The 20,646-nt window shown below is 53.0% G+C and overlaps 1 protein-coding gene across 1 annotated transcript in view; it reads right to left on the minus strand.

Annotated features, from left to right (window-relative positions):
* The window catches only part of COL15A1 (collagen type XV alpha 1 chain), a 100,691-nt gene that overhangs the window by 29,454 nt on the left and 50,591 nt on the right, over window positions 1-20,646 (minus strand). The window contains exons 8-21 of the mRNA XM_059142411.1: window positions 20,476-20,631; window positions 19,164-19,313; window positions 17,621-17,770; window positions 16,993-17,136; window positions 13,970-14,029; window positions 12,719-12,811; window positions 11,538-11,663; window positions 10,888-10,950; window positions 4,980-5,015; window positions 4,451-4,591; window positions 4,185-4,253; window positions 3,380-3,415; window positions 3,192-3,275; window positions 1,848-1,913 (exon numbers count right to left, since the gene is read on the minus strand). Coding sequence (XP_058998394.1) covers window positions 1,848-1,913; window positions 3,192-3,275; window positions 3,380-3,415; window positions 4,185-4,253; window positions 4,451-4,591; window positions 4,980-5,015; window positions 10,888-10,950; window positions 11,538-11,663; window positions 12,719-12,811; window positions 13,970-14,029; window positions 16,993-17,136; window positions 17,621-17,770; window positions 19,164-19,313; window positions 20,476-20,631 — 1,374 coding nt within the window. The remainder of the gene's footprint in view (window positions 1-1,847; window positions 1,914-3,191; window positions 3,276-3,379; window positions 3,416-4,184; window positions 4,254-4,450; window positions 4,592-4,979; window positions 5,016-10,887; window positions 10,951-11,537; window positions 11,664-12,718; window positions 12,812-13,969; window positions 14,030-16,992; window positions 17,137-17,620; window positions 17,771-19,163; window positions 19,314-20,475; window positions 20,632-20,646) is intronic.

Here is a 20,646-nt window from a genome sequence, read left to right on the forward strand (position 1 = left end):
CGGGGCCTCAGGGCCCACCCCTCCCAGCACCTCCCAAAGGCCCAAGCATGTTCCGTGTGGAGGACCCCATGATCCTCTCCTAGACGAGGATGCCGAGGCCCGGGAGGAGAAGGAACCATGCAGAGTCACATGGCTAGTTAGTGACAGAGCCAGAGGGAGCCATACTCCCTCTCTACCGCCAGGGAGGACCTTATATTTGAAGTCGCTGACTCCTGCTCTGGGAGATCACTCAGCATCAACCTCAACTTGTGTTCTTGAGAATAAGCCCCTCATTTCTGAGGAGTGGGCCCGGAGAGCGTACTGAGATATTTATGGGTGGAAATGGGGGCGTTTGGGTGGCGTTCTTCTCCCTCAGAGAAGAATAAACAGGGTCTGGTTCACTACACATTGGTCAGGGCTCTGTCTCTTGACCCGGGCACCCACATATCCACTAAAGTCTGTGAGTGTGATACAATACATAAAGAGAGAGACAACTGGAAAGCAACACATTTCTCAATGCCCTGTGCGTACAGGGGGGTGGGGAAGCATGAGGGTGCTGGCTGGGACTTGAGTCCTGTCAGGGAGGGAAGGTCCTCTGAGGAGGACACTCTTGGCCCTTTGTTGGGACTGAAAAGGACCCCTGAGGACCTGGATTTGCTAAGGTGGGGGCGGGGGGGACACAGGGATTGGCAGGGAAGGTAGATTCTAGAGGTGGGCAGAGGGAGAAGGGGCGGGGGCAGACAAGGCCCAGGGACTCTCAGAATGGAGAGGCCAAATATTTCATTTGAGCCTGTATATTGCTTTAGTAATAACCCACCTAATACCCTAAACCTCTAATAGTTTGGGAAATACCAAGAGCCTCTGTGAGACAACTTTGGCTTGACAGTGGGTTTGCTTTAGGGGTTGATCACTGGGGTGTTTTGAGTGATTTTCTAGAAATCAAGGGAAGGGATGTAGTGCAGAAGAGACAGGAGAAGACCCCACCAACAGAGGTGACCCTGCAGGAGACTGGCTCTAGAGGAACCTCCCAGGTATTTGCAGAAGCCTTGGGGAGGGCACCGAGGGCCCCTGGACATGGATGGTGGGGCCAGGCCAACCTCAGTGGGGACTGCTGGGGGATGACCCCCAAAGCCAACTGTGGAGGTATGAGCCTCAGTCTCCATGTGGGCTTCCACAGAGGGCAAAGCAGGTCCATGCCCTAGCCTCTCACGAGCTGCCCCAGAGGCTGGTGAGGTCTTATCAGAGAATAGGCTCAGGGGCTCAGCTGACTTCTCTCCCCAGCTGTCACCAGCACATGCTGGGAGGGGTGATGGGAATGTATGGCACAGCCTGCAGGAAGGAGTTTCCTTCCTCTTAGGTCCTGCTGTGCCTTAGACCAACTCTGTGGACTAGCTTCCCTGAGTGTTCCTGGTCTCTAACAGGGGCTAGAAGAACTGAAGCAAGTCACATTCTCTCCTTGTGTACCACTTTTCCCATGAGCACAAGGTTAGGTCTCTCTAGGCTCTTCCCATTCTGTGAAATGAGATCGTATTAAGAAAAGCAGGCCAAAGCCATCACATGGACGTCACTGGGTTTGTTACTTCTGATTCTCTGATTTCCATGACACATACTTCCGATTCTCTGATTTCCATGACACATACTTCTGGTACATGAGACTGGAAGCTTCCACTTCATTGGACAAAACTTCCAGGACAATCAAATTGATGTGAAGGCAACTTCTCAGAAATGTAAAGTTCCTTTTCCCTTCTATCCTGATACACTCTAGCTCCACGCTTCAGGAGCTAAAAGGGTTCCAAACGAACCCAACTTCATTTCCGCAGGGGCCTCTGGGTAGGACCCGCACTCTGGCGGCAGCTGTGGATACGCACCGGAGGCCCAGCCAGCTCAGGGACGTCTGAGAGATTCATGAATCCGTGGGTGATGTTGGTTAAGGACTGAAAAGAAAGAAAGCAGACAATGAGACAGAGGGTAGCACACATCCCACTGGTGGCAGGCTTTAACGGAGGTCACCCCAGGGTGACAGAACACAGGTAGACACCATAACATCCAAAACTGACTGCCAACACACCTGTCCCCTCCCCCACTTCTTATACAACAGCACTGAGCTGCCCTAGCACTTTCTTCTTTCAGTTAACCTTAAACTTGCACAATATGTACATGCCTGTTCTCTTAAAATTTTAAACATGTGTCTATATTTTTAAGCTATATATATATATATATATATATATATATATATATATATATATGCGCACAGTAAGCTTGCAGTGTTGGCGGGGTGTGTGTGTGTGTGTGTGTGTGTCCATGGGCCTGTTTTACATAAATGGCATCAGGCTACCTGTATGATTTTTCAACTTGCTTTCTCTAACTACACAGCATGGCCATCTTTCCATGTGGAACTGGCCATATGGGGCATTTCTAGTTTTAAGGTATTGCTAAAAGCTGTCTTAAAGGGCCATACAATTCACACTGTTGCTAGGGCATATGAGATTATTTCACCACGCCCTTACCCATGCTGGATATTTTTAATACCCCTCTCTCCCCCTTTTTAAACTCTAGTCATCCTTTTTTCCAGTTATTTGGGATTTTTGTCTTTCTGTCATCTACTGGTATGACGTCATTGTGTCTCCAAAGGGCCACAGTTTCTTACCAGTGTGAGGCCCTAACATGAAGGGGACCTTGCTCTGGTCCCAACCACATCCCAGCCTTCTCTTCAAATTTCCACCCCGTCCACAGCCATCAGCTCCCTGGGCCTTGGATACACATTTATACTCTGAACTGTGGGCCTGCCACCGGAATTCTGGAGGTCCTGTCCTTCACACGTACCTGAAGATCCTCTCAGCTCTTAAGTCTCTGCTCAAAGACACTTCCTCCAGAAAGTCTTCCTGAATTTCTCATAACCCAAAACATCTTCCTACTTGCTCCCTCACTTAGGTTCCTCTGCCTCTCTGTTACAGCTCTATTACAGCCATTCTCTTGGCTGCAAATGCTGCCAACCAGAGGAGTGTTCTGGAAGCCCCACATGAGAGAACGGTGGTACTGGGTTAAGAACAGACACACGGGGTATGCTGGTGGCTGGGAACTCTAATTCCAGAAGCCAGCTATGTGCCCTCTGTGTAACCACCAGCACTGAAGGCCCCAAAAGCTATGGACAACCTTATCTCCCCTTCAGCAAAGGCACAAAATAGTCATTCTCCAACCTGGATGATACTTACACTGGACAAGACTTCGATGCGACCTGGTGGCCCCCTGGGTCCAGGGGGTCCCACAATGCTGGCTCCATCCATGCCTCTCTCACCCTGGATACAGCAGTGATAGTGGGAAAAAAAAGTCATTGTACAGAGATAACGCTCCTAGAACCTGGCTGGGAACCCCCACCCCCATCTCAGATCTGTGACCTCACCTTGGGTCCCTGGTCTCCTTTTTCTCCTTTGGGACCCTGGCGAAACAAACAGACACTCTTTGGTTTTCTTCTCTTCACTTTGCTTCCTCTCCATCTCTCCTCCTGCCTTGCCGTCTCTCCCTAAGCACCCACATGAATTTTGCCCCCAGATAATGGGGGTAAAAGATGATGGGCAAATTCCCCTTCCAGAGTCAGAAAGAATGAACACCCATAGAAGGTCTCCGCCAGCACGGAGCAAGTGTCCTCTTAACCCAGAATCCCAGAGCCTTCTGCATCTGCAGGAGAGGGAAGGGTCTTATTTAATCGCGGAGGGGGCTATGCCGCCTGCCCCTGTGAGGCTTCTCTCCTGGACTGGTATGCTCAGCTCTGGGTCCCATCCGACAAGGATAATGAGGTCTTTAACTCATTATCTTTGTCAGATGGAACAAAGATGGGGAGGGGTGGTTCTCTTGAGAGCAGGAATCATTGCAGAGGATGGATAATACCTTCCTGGGGCTAGGGGCAGCCAGAAGGAGCCCCTGTCAGGAGCACAGGGTTCTGAGATGAGGAAAGTGTTAGTACTGAAGGGAGCAGCAGGTAGGAGGCAAGGAAGCTGAGATGCTTGATTGTAAGGGACAAAGAGAAGACTTTCAAGATTTCCCCTATGATGTTTTATATAAAACGTCTGTGCCGCTCCTCAAAGAAATGAGCTATAAAGAGCACTTAGTGTCCCATTGCATGGCTGGCAGACAAAGGCACAGAGAGGGTGAATTACTGAAAACAGCAGAGCCCGGATGGCAGACGAAGGCTTCCGAACTCAACCTACACTGGGAGCCACTGGTCCGGAGAGTCCAGGTTCATGTAACAGCCTGATGCTTCCAGACCCTTCAGGATCCTGGGAAAGAAAGAGAATGAGTATTTCTTACCCAGTTCCCGAGCACCTACTGGTGCCAGGTGGGGAGCTGGGCCCCGGGGCTGGGCTCAGTGGAGGGTCACCACCGTCTCTGTTATTGGACCAACATCTGTTAGCTGGTTTGCTCCACAGTCCCTAGTGCATGTTGTACTTTAGCCACAAAAAGGGGGGCAAAGTACCTCAAGTCCAAGTCCCGCTGTACACCCAGGGCCTGGGGGCCCTGGCAGTCCAGGAGGCCCTGGGGGTCCCATGACCCCGGGAGAGCCAACTTGTCCATTTTTCCCTGGAGGTCCCGGTAAGCCTCTGTTGCCAGGGTCACCCTGTAAGAAAGACGACAGGTTTATTGTGCAGCCCTGGGTTCACCGGTGAAAGGAGCAAAAGACACGCCTGAGTCCGAAAATCATTCTTTGTACTTAATGAGGCTGATGGGTTCTCTGACAGCCACTGCTTCGAGGTACGGAAACCTCCGTCTTGCTAACTGACATTTTACGTGGAGACACGCTGATGCGCTCTGTGCATCCGGCCCTTGGGGTGGAGGGCGGGGGAGGGGAGCAGACATGGTATCCATTCTGCTTTCCCCAAGCACTTCCTGAGATCCGTTCTCTCTGCTCCCAGACGCGCACACCCTCAGCACTCCAGCCCAATGGAGCAAACCCAGAGAAAGGCCACGAATGAGAAGAAAGTATTTTCCTTTTCTTTTTCTTTTACCTTTTCACCGACTGAGCCGTTAGGCCCCCTTGCGCCCTGGGGGGGAAAAAACAAAACAAAAGACATACACACACGCAAAACAAAAAACAAGAGAAAGGACCAATTAATATATCTCATTTGGTATAATCAGAAGAAAAAATGCAGAATTAATGACTCTTAAGTAACAGGATATTAAAAGGGGCTGATATCTCCGAGCCGAGCGTCAGTTTGCGAGGCAAGTTACACTGAAAGCTGGAGAAATCTCGTTTTTCAACTGTTAGCTCATTGCCTACCTCAAGAGTGAAAAGGAGAAGTTAAAGATGAACCAGGGAGAGACTGGGGAGGAATAATTCCCTTGGAGAATTATCTGTACACTGGCTGGTCCCTTTTCCCACCTTCCCACAATGCAAGTAGAGGGATATGTCTCCTACCTGAAGCCAAGAAAGGGCCTTCAAGAACTTGATATGTATTTCCTAGACTTTTGGAGATTTGTGGAATGATGATGGACTTTCTTCTGGATATATCTAAAGACCAAAAGCTGGCTGGGGTGGCCCCGGAATGGGATTGGGGGGGAGGGTATCACTCTAACGTGGGTTGCATGTCCATTCCCAATGGGAACCACAGTACAGGTTGAGAGAGGGGGCTTAGATGTAGATTCCATAGATGAGAACCAGCGATGAGCTCTGAGTAGAGGGGAGGACCAATGGGGGGCTGGTGGCCAGGAGCGGTCAACCACAAGAGACATGGCCCTACATCAGGGGACTGTGGACAGGGCCCCCCAGTGGGAGAGCCTCTCAGGATTCACAAAGGAAGGAGCCAGGAAAAGGTCCTGACACTTGATTGTGATGTACCCGCCTTCTGCGGCTCTGCCATTCTCCCCAATCCCTCTCTCCCTGGGCTGGATGGCCCTTCATATCAAATCCATAGAAAGGACAGAACAGAGAGTTCCAAAATAATATGCTCAAAAGTCAGATGGCAAATGACACCGAAACTGAAAATAGCAAGGAACGCTAGGGCAAAAACACAGGAAGCTGCAGCCAGAGACTTCAATGGTGGAGAGAAAACACAGGGGAGAAAGGATCCTGCAGAGTGGAGGCAGCGGAAGCCAGGAGCTGGATGTGGCTCTGATGGGCAGATAAGTTCAAATTCTGGAGCAGGAATGCTGGCAAGCGGTGCCCGTTCCCCCTCACCTCCTGGTCTCACACCTACATGAACAATGAACGTTGTTTACTAGAGTCAGGACATAGGGCCGAGCCTCGAGTGGCTAAGGGAACCCAGGGAGGTCCAGGAGTACCCCAAAACTCATAAGACCAGCTGCAGAGGGGCCCTGCCTGATGGTACACCCCACTGCCCCCATCCTCTCCCCGAAACCTGCAAGTCTCTGAAATAGATGCTGCCCAGTTCTCCAACAGAGGCAGAAAACAGACCGAAGAGCGGTTCCAATTTCCGAAAGCAAACAGACAAGCAAGAAACACCACACATCCGGAGGGAAGACAACACAACACTGTGTAAGGGAGGCAGCAGTGCCGACGGAATGCACGCCCAGGGAAGGAGCAGGAAGAACACAAGCCAATTGGGACGCTAAGTGTATACAATCCGTATTCTCAGGGAGAAAAGGGAGGGCTTTCTAGCCACGAGACGTGGGCAAGCTATCATGGCATAAGCACAGATCACTTCGAGATCTTAAAAATAAAAATACATAACCATCGAAAGAAGTGCTCTACAGCGGCTGAATCACAAGAGAGGCAACGGAGGAGAGACTTACAGAATCTGGCTGTAGAGTTCCCCTGCCTTCCAGCGGGGACATTAGTGGGTGGCGGGACGGGAAGGGCTGCCGGGAGAAGGAAGCGGTGGTGGCCGGGCTCAGAGGCTTCTCTGCCTACCAACCCAACCACTGAGAAACTACATGGGACTTTTCACCATGGGCAGAAACAGAAAAGAATTGTATTCCAGTTCCTCCTCCTAATCTGGAGGCTGCAGTTTCTGGGCCGGCTTTCCTCGGGTGTGACCAGCCAAGCCGTCCTCTGCGGCCTGTCGCCATCTGTCCTTGAAGGAAGTGCCGACCTTGTCACAAGTCACATCGCAGTCAATCAGGGATATTGTGAAAGAGAAATTAAACGAGGCTCCTCTCTCGACTCCTGGACTCCATCCTCCGAAAACCTTATTGTGTTCCCAGCTGAGCTTGTTAAAGAAAATGATGTTTGGAGAGTGAAAAACGGTCTTTTTCACGTTACCTTTCCAGCTCTTCAAATTGAGAGTCCATCTTGTAGCAGTTTCAAAGGAAGTTCTGGAAGTTCTGGAAGTTTTGGATCTTGATTAACTGGTCTCAGAAACAGAAGATTTTATCCAGCTTGTACATGCAAAAAGATACTACTTGGACCCATTCCACTGGCTCACAGATTCGGTGGCCACCGTTTTGGAACCTGAGCGGATCAGCTTGGGGCACAGAAGAGCTCATCTTGGAATTTATGTGAACACATACAGTGGAAACTGGCAACCCCAATGACAAGAGTCAGCAAAGACTCTCTGCTCCCCAAATGACAGGGTAGAGCCGTCCTTCACTGTTCAGTGGGTTCTAGAGGATCCTGGAATACCAACCAGCCCAGCTGCGGGGTTGGCTGTGGCAGTGAGGTATGGAGAGGCCAGTTCCACAACGGAAATACTGCCAAAGACCGAGGTGCAGGAGTGCTACAAAATCACGCTGCAGAATTCACTAGAAACTTCCGCTCATTACGGGAACTAAATTTGCTAAGGACTTTATTTGACTTCAACAGTATAAGAACATCAAAGAACCTAATAAATACATTGATTTTTTTTTTTCCTGTTGTGGTATCTGAGATGTTACAACTTACTGCCTCATACATGTCTGTCAGCTGAGCTCTTGGTGTTCGTTACACTGATAACTTCAACTTGTTACAATTAGAACTGACCATGGTCCATTTGCTTTGATGGGGGTCTATGATCCTGATTTTGTACCAAACACGTCTGACGGTCAAAGAAGATATGAAACGGGAAATCAGGCCAGTACTGAAATGTTCAAGTGACCTAAGCTGTTTACCAGCCCCAAACCCATAACTGTACCTTTATTAAGCGTGGTTCACCGTGTAGGTTCTCAAGAGCACCCTGCTCTGCCGTGTGTAAAATTTAGAGAACTGCTCAAATCCCGGTGGGGTTCAGTAGAGAAAGGGCAGCTGATAATGATTGACTTGCATTTCCCCTCATCTCATGGGCAAGACAGAATCTCCTATATATACGAGGCCCAGCGACGACATTTTGGCAGGTCAGTGGGATCACTCGAAGCCCACTACTGGGAGCTCAATGCCCTTTCGCAGTTCTGGGCACTGAAGAAAACTTCAAAACACAAATTCCTTCCTGCCTGGCTGTCCCAGCACCTTTTGACATTGAAGAACACAGTGAATGACTCAGATTGTAAAAGGAGGACAAGAGTGGGGATTGCGAACGCTACCCGTGTGCTGAAGATCCAGGTGGTACAGTGTGCCGCCCACAAAGCAGGAAGGAATGTTCCAGAGATCCATCTCTAGCACGTTGCAGAAGCGTCCTTTCCAGAAGCATTCTGTAGCTGGGAAAGCAGGCTACTCTTGTCCTGTTCCTTCATGAGCTAAAGATCTCAGGGTAGCAGCTCCTCTTAATTCGGGGAAAAAAAGCTGAGAACGCCTGTCATCGAACTCAACATAAAGTAATCTATTGCATAAATTCTAAATGACCATCCACATTTTGATGACAATCCCAATTTGAAAATAATGAATATATAGGATAATATTCTTTTGCCAGCCAAATAATTCCTTGGGGGAAAATTCTTTATTCTTTGGGGGAAACCTGCCCTTTGGACAACTGCCCAGACTGGTCTCCACACATGGCGAGAGAGAAGAGAGGCTGTTTTCTGGGCAGCGTGAGGAATGATCCCCTTCTATGTGGCCATGTACCGCCTGGCAGGAAATGAGGCCCTTGTCACGGGAGGTATGCAAGCTGAGGAACAGATACTGTGCAGGGGAGTCAAGGATCAAGTGATGTGTCACTGGATCCTGCATTGTGTGACAACCCGGAGACTGCTCATGTTCTCAGGCACCCTTCTGTTATTGGACATCCCTACTATGGACCTCGGGTTACTTTTGTCCTTTAAGAGATTTTTTTTAGGTAAATGTCATCTGCAAAATTTCTTCCGAGCTTTCTAGATCTAAATTTCCAAGTCCTTCTCGAGTCTGCTTTCACTTGACCAGAAAGTGTCTTCTACACGTGGTACGACAAATTTGGACTCATGCAAATTTGGGGGAGAAAACTGTAATTTATCTCTAACAGTGATCCTGGGCGAGCCGGCTGCCTTGGGCCGTTGCAGACGGTACCCGCCCCATGTCCGTGTGTGCGGATGTGGCTATGGGTATTTTTAAATACCAGACGAGCATGGGAGGGGTGTGCGCGGGTGGGTAGGGGAGAGCTGGAAAGAAGGACAGGGAGGAACAGTGTAGGTCTGTGATGTTTCCTGCAAAATCTAATTTCTTATGAAATAGTTGGTACATGTAAAAACGAGTCCTATAAAGCTTGACAACTAGTTTCTTTCTTCTTTTTCTGAGAAATGAGCTTTCCATGGAAATCGAGTTACTGTTTCAATTAAAATAAACACCCTTGAGAGCTGATGGAAACTGGAAACTCATTTCAGCCAAGATGGCGGTGTCTGGGGAGTTAGCATTTTCCACAGCTTCATACAGTGGGGTCCACAGAAGGCCTTGCTCCCCATCCCAGTTGGGAGGGATCCTCCCTCCTCTGATCCCCAGGGAAACTCACAACTGCATCACTGCAAGGAGGTTTACTTTTTTTTTTAGTATTCCATCATTCATTATTTGCATGTATGCCTCATTTTGATTGTTCTCCTTTGCAGGATATGGCTTATCCCCTCAAAGAGGCTGGAGACCGATGGAAGGGCAGGATGCGGCATCATGTGGGGTTTGCAGACTGAGGACAATACAAGCTTACAGAGAATGAAGAGACTGAAGGGAATGGCCCGTTCGCTGGTCAGACGCTCACAGAGGCCTGAGCCAGATTCCAAGGACACATAGACAGCGCTAGAGCTGTTTGTTGCAGATAAGCTAACACGGGCTCAGAGGGGTCCTGGGCAGAATCAATGCTGTGCTAATGGGAAGCGCAAGAGGGACAGCTGCTTTCTGCTCATCGGGAGTTTGAAAGGGCTTCTCAGAGGATGTATCTGAACCGGCCCTTGGAGAACGAGGAAAGGGAAAGTCACCTGAGATGGAGAGAAAGCATGTGCAAAGGGCAGGGGGCCATCCAGGAAGGGCAGGCCCAGAGCACCACAGCAGGGCTGCAGGGTGACCCAGAATCCATGTGCGGGAGCGGCAGGGGACGGAGCTGGGAAGGCTGGTCTGGGCACTGTCAGCGTTTGGCCCTTCAGGCAGCAGCAAGGCTTGACACCTTCTCAGCAGAGACCAGAGGGAGCCTGCCGCTGCAGGAGGATGGACAGGTAGGGCAGGTGGGGGGAAGCTGGATTGCGCGTGGGAAGAATGGGACACTGGCGAGAAGCCTGAAGCTGCTGTGCGGACGAGGGGAGATGAACCTCAGATCAGGGTGGAGAGAGGCAAGGCAGGTGGATGACAGATGGGCCAGTCCCCGAAATGGGTGGGGCAGGGCAGGAAAGGGAGATAAAGGAGGACTTAGAGAAGATTCTGCGTTTGAGTCCTCGGGACTGGGTAGAAGGCAGCATCATTCACTGAAGCTGGAAGATGCTGAGCTCAGGTTTGGGTATCAAGAGCCCTGGGACGGAGACATCCAGCAGAGAGAGGATTCAGAGGGGATTAGAAAGGGTCCTTCACCTAAGAGGCAAGGACAGGCCTAGGGGTAAGTGAGAGGCAGTGTGGCCTGGTGGCCCCCATACGTTGGGCCCCTCCCACCCTGTCCTTACCTTCTCTCCCTTCATCCCAGGAAGGCCGGAGGCTCCATCAGCTCCAGGCTGTCCCTCGGGGCCCTGGGAACAACAATGACAATCAGGATCTCTTATAAGACAATCAGCATCTCTTATAAGAATCAAGAATGAACCTTTCCTAGAGAAGGAGGCCTTAGCTCGGAGGACTGAGCTGGTAAGGTCAGTGGGTCCAGGAGCCTTGTGTCAGTTTAGGGCAGAATACAGGCCTCTGGCCCCAGCATGGTCACTGCTGACCTTGCCCCGAGGACGAGTGTCCTTCACTCTCTGGATGGCATTTTCCTCTCTGGAGGGGAGCTGGGGGCAGGGTCAGACCAGATGGCCTCTAGTGGCCTTGTGCTCCAGGCCTAGCACTCTGATGTCCTAGGATTCCAAGATTCCACCTGAGTTTGCCTCTCCTATAATGACTAAGATAAAGCAGCAAAGGAGGGGGTAGGATGGTGTATTTCTTGGCTTCTGCCTCTTAAGAGTCTTAGCAATGACTCAGCTGAGGCCTTTTTTGCTTACAAACATTAGCAAGCTGCTCACTCTCTGTTATGAGCCTTCATGCTGGGGTCTGGGGGCTCTATGTGCCTCCCTGGCTAGAGAAAGCCTCATGGCCACTGAGAGGAGGAGAAAACCCAGCAGCTCACCGGGGGTCCAGGTTCCCCAGCAGCTCCATCCTCTCCAGGTGATCCAGGGGGTCCCATGAAAACATCCGTTCCTGGTTTTCCTGGAATCCCAGGTGAGCCAGGTGGGCCTGGGGGGCCTGGGGGACCCTAAAAAACCAGAAAGTCTGTTAAGAAACAGCAGGGGAGGGGATAAACATATACCAAGCATTTATGTTCCATCCATTCTTTCCGTTCCTTGCACTAACACTACAAGTAGACAGCGGTGTTTGCACTTAGCTGATGGGGGAAACTGAGGCTCAGTGAGATAATGTGACTTGGTCTGGGCTCACACACTCACAGCTAATTATTAGAAGAGCTGGGATTTGAACCAGGGTCTTTCTGAGCCCCTCATATCATGTGTTCTCCCCAGTTATATGTGTACAATAAAAGTCCAATCAGTTAGACTTTTCAGAGGTGTTCTAATTTAGTTTTCTGATTACCTGACAGGGCAGTCAAAAACTTCCTGTTGCTAACCCTTATTAAAACTCTTTAGCCTCTTGCTGGGTTGGCTGATCCCACCAGCCTGGAAGAGCCATGTGGCTCCCACTCCATTTACCCAGTGAGTCCAGAACCTTCCTGCTCTACCCTGAGGTGTGGGCAGGGGGTGGGGGAGGCAACTGAGTGGTGGGGAATCAGCACAGGAGGTTCTGAATGAGGTTGGGGGCCTCAAGACAAAACCACCAGCTGCAGCTGGAGCAGGGAGGTGCTGCCCAGGAACCAGGAACCAGGAACCAGGAACCAGTGGGGACCCTGCCTTGGGCGGGAGGCTGAGCGGGTAAGACCAAAGAGGAAGGAGTGGCTGAAGAGGTAGGAGGGGCTGCCTCAGGGTAGGAAGGATTTCCAGAAGAGTCTGGAAGCCCAAGTGTGAAATACTACCTAGAGAAGAGGCCAGTGGTTCTCTATAGTGGGGACAGGGAATAGGGGTAAAGCCAAGTAAGAGGCTAAGGTCACAGGCATATGCTGTGGGACAGCCCTGGATGCCCGGGAAAGGGGGCAGGGGTGAAGTAGGGGTCCTGAAGAGAAACTAAGGCTCATATTCACTTGAAACAAAACTGATCAAAGTGGAAAATGCCAAACATAGACACATGTGGGGGAGAAATATAATCCTCCCGATGACTGGGAAGGCAACCCCAGACACCAGGTGGTTCCGTCTTCACACTCACCCTCAGCAGCTCCTCACTGCGCACCAGATCGCCAGAGCCGGAGCCGACGTCCGAGCCCCAGCCCAGGCCAGAGCCCTCGGTCTCAGCTCCTACCTGGAGAGAGAGGAAATTCCCACCACTTGGTTTCACCTACCACTCCCCAAGGACAGCCAGAAGTCTTTCCTTACTCTGTAGCCCTGTAACTGCAGCTGCCAACCTTCCTTCTGGCCTTTTCTCCCGCTCCCTTCTACCCCTCCCCTCCTCCCCCACCACATCCTGCTGCACAGCCAACGGGCAGCCCGTCCTTGAACATACTGTGCTCGTTCACATCTTCTCAGCCTCACTTCCTGCCTTCCAAACCCCTACTCATCCTTCAAGGCCTAGTTCTACTGTCACCACTTCCAGGAAGCCCTCCCACCCCATTTCCAGGTGGAGGTGGAATTCATCTCTCCCTACTCTGTGTTCCTCACCAACCTCTGCTGAGGTCTCGATTTGGTGGTAGGACCACCCGCCTTGAAGCTCAGCTGTGTGAATGTCTGTCAGCCCCTCCAGACTAGGACCCCTACAGGGTTGGCCCATCCTGAGATACGGCTGGATGTCCAGTATCTTGGCACAAGATCTGGTACCAGGAAGGTACTCGGTGCTTAGTTGTTGAATGCCATCAAATTCCTCCAAAGAACAAAAGGGAATTTCTAAAAATCCCTTTCTGGAACTTAATTCCCGAGCCCAAGAACCAGGGGAGGCTGAACTCAATCACAGAACGTGCACGGAGCACACGCTCCAAGGCCCCGAGGAGAAGCTGGGCTGGAGGTCCCGGCTGGGTTGAGAAGGGAGCAGTGGTGTGGGAGAAGGAAGGTGGGGACTGCGGGGCTTGCTGACACCACCTGAGGGACGGGCTAGACTCGGGGCTTGCAGACTGACTGGATGGGGGGTGGGAGGCAGAGGGCCCCTGGAGGAGGCTTCCTGATTTCTGTCTTGGTATCCAGGAAGGTGGAGCACCACTTCCCAGAAATGAGGCATCCCGAGGGAGGAACAGGTCTGGGGCATTGCGACAAGTCGTTCAGGATGTGGTTGAGAGACGTATGGGCCATTCAGAGCACCGGATATAAACGGGATGTAAAGAGACTCCGCTCCTGGGCTCACTGAGGGTTCTGACAGAGGTCAAGGCCCCACGTGTCACTGGAAGACACCCTGAACCTTAGGCTGGGCCTATTTCTTGGCTTCCCAGCCCCTGCACGCTGTGTGTGTGCTGAGCCTGGGTGGGGGTCTCACCGTGGGTCCGGTCGGCCTGGCAGGTTCGGGATGGCCAGGAAGCCCCTCCCCAGCTTCAGCCTAAAGAGAACAAGATGGTCAGTGGAGTGCTGGCCGCCCCCCACCCCCTCCACACACACACTGTCCCCTCAGCTCCCTGTAGAAACTGCTCATCTTTAAGAGAAGGCTTACACAGGGAGGGAGAAGGCTTTGTTCTTCATAAGCCAGCCCAAGGGACACTCAACCACCCTGGGCCAGGAGCCCTTCCTCTCTGCATCACACGCATAGTGTGCATGGGAATGATGGAAGGAAGGAGGCAGTAGGGACCCTCCCCATCCCATCACCTAGGGTCCCCCCGCCCCACACCCCGGTCTAGGTGCTGCCAGAACAAGGTAGCCAGGCCCCTGTGCCTCCCTCTGAAGTCCTGGCCACCCTGCTCCCCCCACCAGCCCTGCACCCTGTTCACAGGGTTGTAGGCCTGTCTCCCTAGCACCGGGGGCTTCTGGAGGGCAGGTGTGGCACCCGAATCTCCTCCAGGCCCCAGTGTCTGGCACATGGCCCTTGGTGGGTACTCAGGAAAAGCTTTCAGAGTGATAGGAATACCCACTTGGAAAGGAAAAGGAAACAGAACATAAGAAAATGCAGTATCCCAGGGGGCGTTCAGCTGTCACAAAGGGTGCAGAGAAATGGCTGCTCTGACAAAAAAGGGGACACAATGGCCTGAGCCACCAGAAGGAATGGAAACACGAACAGTACATTTGCACAGAGCCTGTGTGGTGGGACCTGCTCCTGGGAACTCTGCTAGCATCCGAAGTCCACTGAGGAGGCCAGCCTAAAAGGAGGACACCACCCTCCCCAGACCCCAAGTTCTCCCACCCCTCCATCCCCACCGGCGGCCAACAGGGCCGGAACACCCTCCGACCCCAACAGGGCCGGAACACCCTCCATCCGGGGGAGGGTGGAAGGGAGGCAAGAGGGCCGGGACCAGCAGGCAGACCAAAAAGATCCCCAGAGACAGCCCGGCTGCTGCCTCTGGCTAAAGCAGGCTCCGTGGGTGGGATCTCAGCAGGCTGGGCTCCCAGGGGCCCTGGCTCCGGTTACCATGGGCACAGCCCCTCGGTGACAGTTCAACCTCACTGCTGCTTCTGGAATAGTCTGTTATCTGTCTGTGGGGACAGACACCAGACAAGGCACTCCCACCAACACCACCTGATTTCAGACTGACAACATCCTCGAGGGGTAGTCTTCGCCACCCCCATTTTACAGATGGAGAAACTGGAGCACAGAAGTGGCAAAGACCTCTCTGGAAATCCCACAACTCCCAAGAAGCAAACTCAAGTGTCTGAAGCCCCCATGCTCCTGGGCTTTCCCAGGAAGACACTCAGGGGCAGAGACGGGAGCCGAGCTGGAGAACACCATAATTGGAAGGACCCTCCCTTTACAGATGAGGAAACTGAGGCCTGCAGAGGTTAAGGACACCGATCAATGAGGAGAGGTGGCCAGACCTGAGCCCAACACCTTTTTTTTTTGGTTCTCCCAGACTCCCAATTCATTTGCTCATGAACCGAGGTTTCTACTTCCCTTCCCTGCCGATTCCTGGCATGGTGACCTCTCTTCATCAGTCACGTGCCAGAGCGAACTACAATCGGTGTGGCTCTCCCTTTCCCCATTGTCCCCCCTGCCTGGACTCTCCTTAGACCTTTCGCAAATTCCCACTGTAAAAGTCATAAACACCCCTGGTGAAAACACCAGAATGTATTGGGAACCTGCCAGGCCTCCCCAGTCCTGCCACTTTGAGGACACAACTGCTAACACTCAAGGAGGGTGTGTCCTTCCCGAGTTCGTGCGTGAGTTTATTTTTAAATAGTGAAGACCACAGAATGTACTTGAGCTTATAATCAGATTTCATTGTTCATTGTTATGTTGTATTTCTCCCACCATTAAATACTCCTAATAAGTGTAATTTTAATAGCTGCATAATGTTTCGTTATTTGAATATACTTTATTCGATCGACCTCCCTATGGCTGTCTCGTTAAACTGTGTCTGACTTTTTTCTATTATGGGTAATATGGAGATTAGCAAATGTGTCTACAACCAAGCCTTTTTACACAGCAGACTATCTCCTTTAGCATTGATTCCCAGGACAGGAGCCTCTGGGTCAACACTGCGTAGTTTCATGTGTTCGCCAAGAGGTTCTCATGAGTAAGTGAGCCCAGGGGCATTGCCAGCCACGGGGCTGGTTTAACTAGACCACCGCAGGGGGGTTAGTCCTGGAGGGCTGTGATGGGTCCCATAGGTCACATGCCGGTAACATGGGTCAAGGCTTTGAAAGCGCAGGTGACCAGGTGTGACTCTGGTCACCAGACTGTCCCTTAAAAATATTCACACCTGAAGAGCAGCTTCCTTCAGATTCACAGCTGCCCATGCTGGGAATCAGCTCTGGGGCTCTAGTTCCAAAGCACGAAGTTACAGCCCTTAAGTGAGGGCAATGCTGGGCATGCGTAGAGAGCTTTCCAAACATTCCCAGACCTGCATCCTCTGACTCGGCCTCACAGCCGCCCTCCCATGAAGAGGAGGGAATGAGGCCTAGGAAAAGAACAGGTTTGCTTGAGGTCATGCAGGTAAGGCCCAGAATTACAGAAGCTTGTAGGAGAAGGGACATGGAGGTCACCCCCACACACCTCTGGGTCCCTGCTGAGTCCGAGAAGCTTCCCCAAATCTGGGATAGGACTCACCTGACCTCAGGGTCTTGGTGTCTTCAGCCCGCTCTGCCTGTTACAAAGTTCTCATCTGAACTTGGGGACAACTGGGGACATGAACCCAGGTACCCTACCTTTTTACCTCTTGCTTTTTCCTCTGCGTTCTGTGGCTTCCTTGTGTGTTCCCAGGTCGCAGGCCCCTCAAATGCCCAAATGTGGAACTTCATGAACCAAAATGAAACCCTCCTCTAAGCAAGCCAGAGGCAGGTCCCTCTTAGGATGCCGGCCTTTCTTTTTCTCCTAAGACAGGCCACACCAAATCTTTGTGCCTCTACGCCACTCACCAGAGTGACTCCTCTCTCTGAAGCCACCGTGGGTATGGACAGTGGGGGCCCCTCAGGGGGGCTGCCATCCAGCTCTTCTGCCACAGTCCCAGGCAGGGGCTCCCCTGTTGCGGCTGCTGCTAGGTCCTCCTCTTCACCAGAACCCTGAAAAGCAAAACCAACAAGAGGCATCACCTCACCTGGCCTGTGACGCAGCGCGCGGCAGGCTGCCCGTGAGTCTGGGTGACTGTCATTCCGACAGTGCCTGCCCAACCTCACAACACTTGCTTACCTTCAACCGTCAGTACATGTGACATTCACAGAAGCCTAGACTCAAAATTCCCCTCCCACACGTGCATCTCCTTTTCCCACACCTCCTCTGCCCACCCCACCCCCACCCCTAGCGACCCCTTCTGACTTGGCAGCACTCTGAGAAAATTCTTGGACAAATCTAGGAAGTCGCAGGGTTGGGAACCTGATTCCCTGACCTGCTCTCTCACGCTCCTTCCAAGCACCCTGCCTCCCTCCAGGGGCGCCAACCCTGATCTGGGCTCTCCCAAAGCTGGGAAGGCCAGTGACTGCTCCTGTCCCAGGACGCTGACCCCTCTCCCTGCTGCGAGCCAGACGGAAAATGCCAGGAGACACTTACAGAAGCGACTGCTTGCTCAGGGGCCACTGTGGGTGTGGGAGGGGCCAGGCCACCGGTGGGGACCCCGCGAGTCTCCTCTTCCTCAGAAGTGCTGGGGGTCACTTCCGCCGCAGCTGCTGGTGTTGTGAACATTGCCTCCCTGGTTGCACCCTGAAACAAAGATGGCATGAATAGGTCCCTTCTTCTACCCACCCTGCTTCAGCAGGTGTATGGCTGCAGGACAGGAAGCCGCCAGGCCACCAGATAGATAACTCACGTGGCCGTAGCTTTGCTCGAGCAAGACCCACCTTGGCCCACAGAGCCCTGGAACCCCAGGCTGGAGTGCACCTCTCAGGTCAGGGCGCTCGCCCCCCAGACACCCCCACAGCACCCCGCTGCCCAGTGCTTTGGTTGGTTAAAAGTCCGAAAGCCACCCGGGTGCTCCTGGGATGGTATTTCCTTGACAAAGTGGTATTTGAGCTGCACTTTGAAGGCTAAGCCAGGATTAAGGGCTGGGCAGAGGGAAGAAGAGGTTCAAGGCAGAGAGGAGAAGGTCTGGGCATGTTCAAGAAACTGAAGGAAGGTCAATCAGGTGGGAGCCCTGACAGCCGGGGAGACAGTGAACCAAGGTGTGGTCACCAAGGATGGCCAGGCCAGATACTGAAAAGCTTTGTGGTTAGGGGCTGGGGACCAGGGTCTGCAGCAACGGTGATGGGAAGCTCCAACCAGAGGGCTGCCCCCACAGGAGGAGCTGGGGGAGAGAACGGAGGACATGAGCCCGGGGCCTCAGCTGTCGTCTGGACTGGGGACATGCTGTCTTAGTCCACAGGCTGGCACCAGGGAAGGGGAGAAGGAGGCAGGTGCCCAGGAGATTTAGATAGAAAACCAACAAGACCTGATGCTTGACAGGATGTGGGGAGTAAAGAAGACAGAAGAGAATTCTGGATCGGCCATCTAGGAGGCAATGGTCCCCATCATTTGAGGTGGGGACACAACAGTGGACATAGGGAGTCCAGGTTTGAGTCTGAGTCTGAAGAACTTGCAGGACTGCCACTGTAATGACATTTTAGGGACAGACCTGCCACATGTCCTGAGATATTTGCATCCCACCTTCACGAGCTGGGAACACTATCTCCATGCTGCCTAAGAAGAAGGTTGAGGAGACTTGGCCCTGCCCTTGACCCTGATCTCCTCTTCCCTCTGCCAGCCTGTGCTTGTGTCCAGAAATCGGCCATGGCTGTGCCCACCATTACCTGTCCCGCCCACAACTAGGCTCCCCCACCCTGGCTCCTGCGCCACCACTGGTGGAGACTGCCCCACTCGCTGGCTCTCCACATCCCCCCAACCGGGCTCCCCACCGGCCTGCTGGGGCTGTCAGCACATGAAGTCCCCAAGCCAGCTGGACTCTAGCACACGCATACCCTGGCCTTGGCCAGCTCCCCTTCAGAGAAGTGCCCCATTCAGGCTCCTTTAGGTGAGCTGAGCAGAATGAAGATGGGTCCTCAGAGAAGGTCAGGACCCGCCCAGCTGCGAACTCAGCGCTGGGGCACTTCGCACCCCTTACCCATGTAATCCCTTCCCCGGCGTCCTGGATGGGCATGGACGAGGTCACTCCGCCTGCAGGTACACTGCTGGCCTCCACTTCCCCGGTGGTGCTGCCGGCCTCCCCAGCTGCAGTGGCTGCCGAGCCTTCTTCAGCGTCAGCGTCTACACCCTGAGCAGGAAGACATCATGAGGGAGCCGGAGGCAGCAAACCACCCGGGCCCCGTGAGTGCCTGCCTGCTGGCACTTCCTGGCCCTCAAGGCACCTGCAGCTCCCAGACCTCACCTCATGCTAATGCCCTGAACATGGCACCCACACAGAAACCCACGCCTTGCACACCACTCGAGGCATGAGCCCTGGGTCAGCAGGCCACCTACGTGGTTCACTCCGTCTCTCGCCGTTACCCTTGGTGCCACGCCTTCTCTCTTCTGCTCCTCCCAGAAGGAGGGCTCTCACCAATGCCCCAGGCGTGGTGCTGGGACAAAACCCAGGGACTCGCAACGCCCAGCCTTCTTTCTTGTTAGAGGACTTGGCTGCCCTCACTGACAGCTTGCTCGTCTCCCTCTCCTTCGACACCTCCTGCGTGCCTAACCCTGCCTTCCCCACAGTCACCAGCCATCACGGGTGCCTTACAAGCCTTTACTCACCGAGACTCGTGGTGGGATATGACATCACTGACCAAACCAAGAGCAACCCAATACCACCTGTTGCCCGGACCGTGACAGCCTCCGATCCCAGGCCCCAGCCTCCAGGCTTGCTTCTCCTACCCTTTCTCCACTTTCTAAGCCCTACTCTGATGAGGCCACTAGCCCTTCAGTGACTTGCCACTTCTGAACACACTCCAGCTCCAACTCGTGGCTCCCCGGGTCTCATGGGCCTCTCTGGCCACATTCCCTGCCCCTCTTGCTCACACATGCCCCTTGCATGTTTCTGTTGATGCCTCCAGGCCTCTGTGCCTGCTGGCCTGCCAGCTGCTGGGCTCCTTCAAGGCATCCCCGTGATCTTGCCTTTGGCATCCTTTCCCCAAGAAGGCTTCTAGGACCCCCAAGTCTGGGTTCTAGGCCCCTTTCAGTGCTTCTCTTATTGTACCTCTTAGAGCTCTGTCCCCAGGAACTGGTCTATCCTATTTGCCTGTGCCCAGCATAACACATCTGTCCACAAACAGCTGCTGACTGACTCAGCAGAGCCCTCAGCCTCCAAATCGGTGTCCACTCAGACTGGATCCCACAAGACCTCCACTCTGCATTCTGCAGACTGAGAAGGAAGACCAGTGACCGCCCCTACCCGAGATGCCACCCTCCCCCAGAAATGGCATAAGCTCTGAGCTACTTACCAGAGTGACCCCTTCCCCTGTGTCTTCAGTGGACAAGGACAGGGCTGGCCCCCCGGTGGGCACACTGCTGGCCTCTGCTTCCCCAGTGGGGCTGGGGGGCAGCTCGGCCTCCCCGACTGCTGCTGTGGCTGCCAAACCTTCCTCAGCACGCACACTCTGAAACAAAAGCAT

The sequence above is a fragment of the Mustela lutreola genome, chromosome 12, assembly GCF_030435805.1.
Source record: "Mustela lutreola isolate mMusLut2 chromosome 12, mMusLut2.pri, whole genome shotgun sequence".
Lineage (NCBI taxonomy): Eukaryota > Metazoa > Chordata > Mammalia > Carnivora > Mustelidae > Mustela > Mustela lutreola.